Here is a 2,270-nt window from a genome sequence, read left to right as displayed (position 1 = left end):
GAGAGAGAGCGAGAGAGAGAGAGAGAGAGAGAGAGAGAGAGAGAGAGAGAGAGAGAGAGAGAGAGAGAGGACGGCTCGACGCACCCCCAGCACCGCCGCCACCGCCCTCGCCAGCCCCGTCCACCCGTACGCGCTCGCGAGCTCGACGGCAAACAGGCCCCCATCAGGCCCGGGCGCGCGCACCGAGTAGTACGTCGCCGCGATGCCGAACCCTGCGTGCCGGGGCGTGGCCGGTCAGTCGGTCCGTGCGCTCCGAGGCCTCGGGCGGGAGGGCGCTGACGAGACGGGGAGAGAGGGACAGAGAGGGAGCGCGATACGTACCGAGTTGCGCACAGCTGAGGAGCGCGACCGACCCGACGAGTGCGGCTCGCCGTCGACCGCTGTACAGCGTCGAGAGCCTCGCGGCGGCGAAGAAGGCTTGTGCGACCTGGTCGAGGGAGGAGAGGAGAGGCTCAGCTTGGGCGCTCGGCGGGCGGGTGGGAGGGTGGGCGAGGGGAAGGGAGGGTGAGGGAGAGGGGGTGGGAGAGAGCTGAGAGAGAGAGAAACGGGGGCGCACGGTCGAGAGGGTGACGAGGATGGCGAGGTGTGCCGTGAGGACCCTGTGCGAGACGACGAGGAAGCAGTCAGCGCCAGTTCTCGACGAGGAGGAAGATTGGGGCAAGAGCAAGGGCCCGGGGGGTCGACGCACCAACCCGGTGTCACCTCGTCGCCCACCCACCCGGCGTCGACTCGGACGTACCCGTACGTCGCGTAGCACCACACGCCCGTGTGCGCGCTCGACAGCGCCGTGAAGAAGATGACCTGCGTGTCCGGGTCAGGGGCCGGTCAGGGTCCTCGTCGGCAGAGGAGAGGAAGGGAGGAGGAATCGCGCACTCACCACCGCCCTCGCCCCGCCCGAATCCCCCGTCCGCCTGAGGTAGCCCGCCGCAAAGTGCGTGGCGCTCGACGAGAGCCACACGGCGACGACGAGGCCGACGAGGAGCGTGCCGGCGGAGGCGGCGGTCGCGGCGGTGGTGGTGGGCGGCATGGGTGCGGCGGCGGCGGGTGCGGGTGCGGCAGGTCGTGAGTGAGTCGGGCGTGTGCACGGGGGAGAGCAGCAGGAGCTGGTAGGGGCGCTATGAGCTGGCGCAGCCCGTCCGTCCCGGGGGAGCGAGGGACGACCGAGCGACCGACCGACTCGGAGGAGCAGATGAAGGGAGGCTCCGGGGGCGGGCGCGTGCGGTGGAGGGAGCGAGCGAGCGGCGCGCTGCGGAGCATGCTGCTGCAGCTAGTGCCGCCAGCGCAGACAGGGCGAGGGTGCCCACGAGCTCGAGCGACCTGGCGAGGTGAGAGCGCGACTCGGAGCGAGAGCTCTCCTCCGAGTCGCGCGAGGAGGCGCAGCGCGCGCGCGCTCGCAAGGCCGGGCTGCTACGACGTTTGTACTCGTCGCATAGCGCTCGCTTGCTAAGTAGCCCAGGCGCGACTCGAACGTTGAACGAGCCCGCTCTCTCTCTGCGACCCTCTCGCACGCGCGACCGTCGGCTCAGCGCTCTCTCGTCCCGCCCGCCACGCGCCCCGTGGTCAGGCACCGACGACGTCTTACCGCCGCTACTGCTCGTCTCCCCCTCGCCGTCCCCTCCTCCCCGCCGCCGCCGCCGGCGCCGCCGCCGTCGCGCGCTCGAGCCTGCGCCGCTCGCGCTCGCGCGCCGCCTCGCGGGCTTGGTGCTGCAGCTCGGGCGGGACGACGAGCTGCGGGGGGCGCGGGCGCGGGCACGGGGTGGTCAGTCGCAGTCACGGCGGCGTGGTCGGGCGCACGAGAGAGAGAGAGAGAGAGAGAGAGAGGGAGAGAGAGGGACGCACCGCGTTGCGCGCCTGCTCCCGGGCCTCCTTGGCCCTCGCCTCGCCCAACCACCTGCTCCACTCAGTGCCCCACCCTTCCCTGCTGCTCCCTGCTGCTGTTCCCGCTTCGCGCCGCACCCCGACCCCGACGACGAGGCGCCTCAGAAACTCGTCCTCGTCCCTCGCGAGCGCGACGAGCTCCCTTGCGCGCTCGACGACGTCGTACCGGTTCTGGCTCGCGCGCCTGCGGCGGTGGATCGTCATGCTCGTGCCGAGGGGCTGCGGGCGGAGGCGCGGGAGAGGAGGGTGGAAGGGGGTTGAGAGGAGGATCGAGGGGGAGAGGAAGGGCGTGCGGTGGGCGGCCTTCAGGGGGAGGAGGAGGACGATGAGGGAGCGGGAGGTGCGGGGTGGGGCGCAGAGGAGGTGGGACGCAGACCCCGCAGGCGGTCGAG

At 71.9% G+C, this 2,270-nt stretch overlaps 2 protein-coding genes across 2 annotated transcripts; both read right to left on the bottom strand.

The window, feature by feature from the left end:
* Positions 1-84: 84 nt before the first annotated feature.
* On the bottom strand, positions 85-1,027 carry RHOBADRAFT_46174 (uncharacterized protein; the record flags this gene model as incomplete). Its single annotated transcript, XM_018414736.1, has 5 exons — positions 85-212; positions 322-427; positions 557-599; positions 689-801; positions 878-1,027. Coding segments are annotated over 5 exons (540 nt in total), but the record flags the coding sequence as incomplete, so codon positions are not given.
* Positions 1,028-1,564: 537 nt separating this feature from the next.
* RHOBADRAFT_55308 (uncharacterized protein) lies at positions 1,565-2,105 on the bottom strand. The gene is made up of 2 exons (XM_018417782.1): positions 1,840-2,105; positions 1,565-1,728 (listed from the first exon to the last, which is right to left on the bottom strand). The coding sequence occupies exons 1-2, from the start codon at positions 2,080-2,082 to the stop codon at positions 1,588-1,590; spliced, it is 384 nt and encodes a 127-aa protein (XP_018269127.1). The 5' UTR covers positions 2,083-2,105; the 3' UTR covers positions 1,565-1,587.
* Positions 2,106-2,270: the final 165 nt, after the last annotated feature.

This window comes from Rhodotorula graminis (assembly GCF_001329695.1).
Source record: "Rhodotorula graminis WP1 unplaced genomic scaffold RHOBAscaffold_12, whole genome shotgun sequence".
Classification (NCBI taxonomy): domain Eukaryota; kingdom Fungi; phylum Basidiomycota; class Microbotryomycetes; order Sporidiobolales; family Sporidiobolaceae; genus Rhodotorula; species Rhodotorula graminis.
This window is presented reverse-complemented; position numbering and strand designations above follow the sequence as displayed.

What these genes read in the sequence shown, in the direction of transcription:
- RHOBADRAFT_55308 (XM_018417782.1), bottom strand. Translation starts at nt 2,082, where the DNA reads ATGACGATCCACCGCCGCAGGCGCGCGAGCCAGAACCGGTACGACGTC. An exon ending in GGGAGCAGGCGCGCAACGCG is followed by an intron (nt 1,729 to 1,839) that starts GTGCGTCCCTCT and finishes CGCCCCCCGCAG; the next exon opens with CTCGTCGTCCCGCCCGAGCT.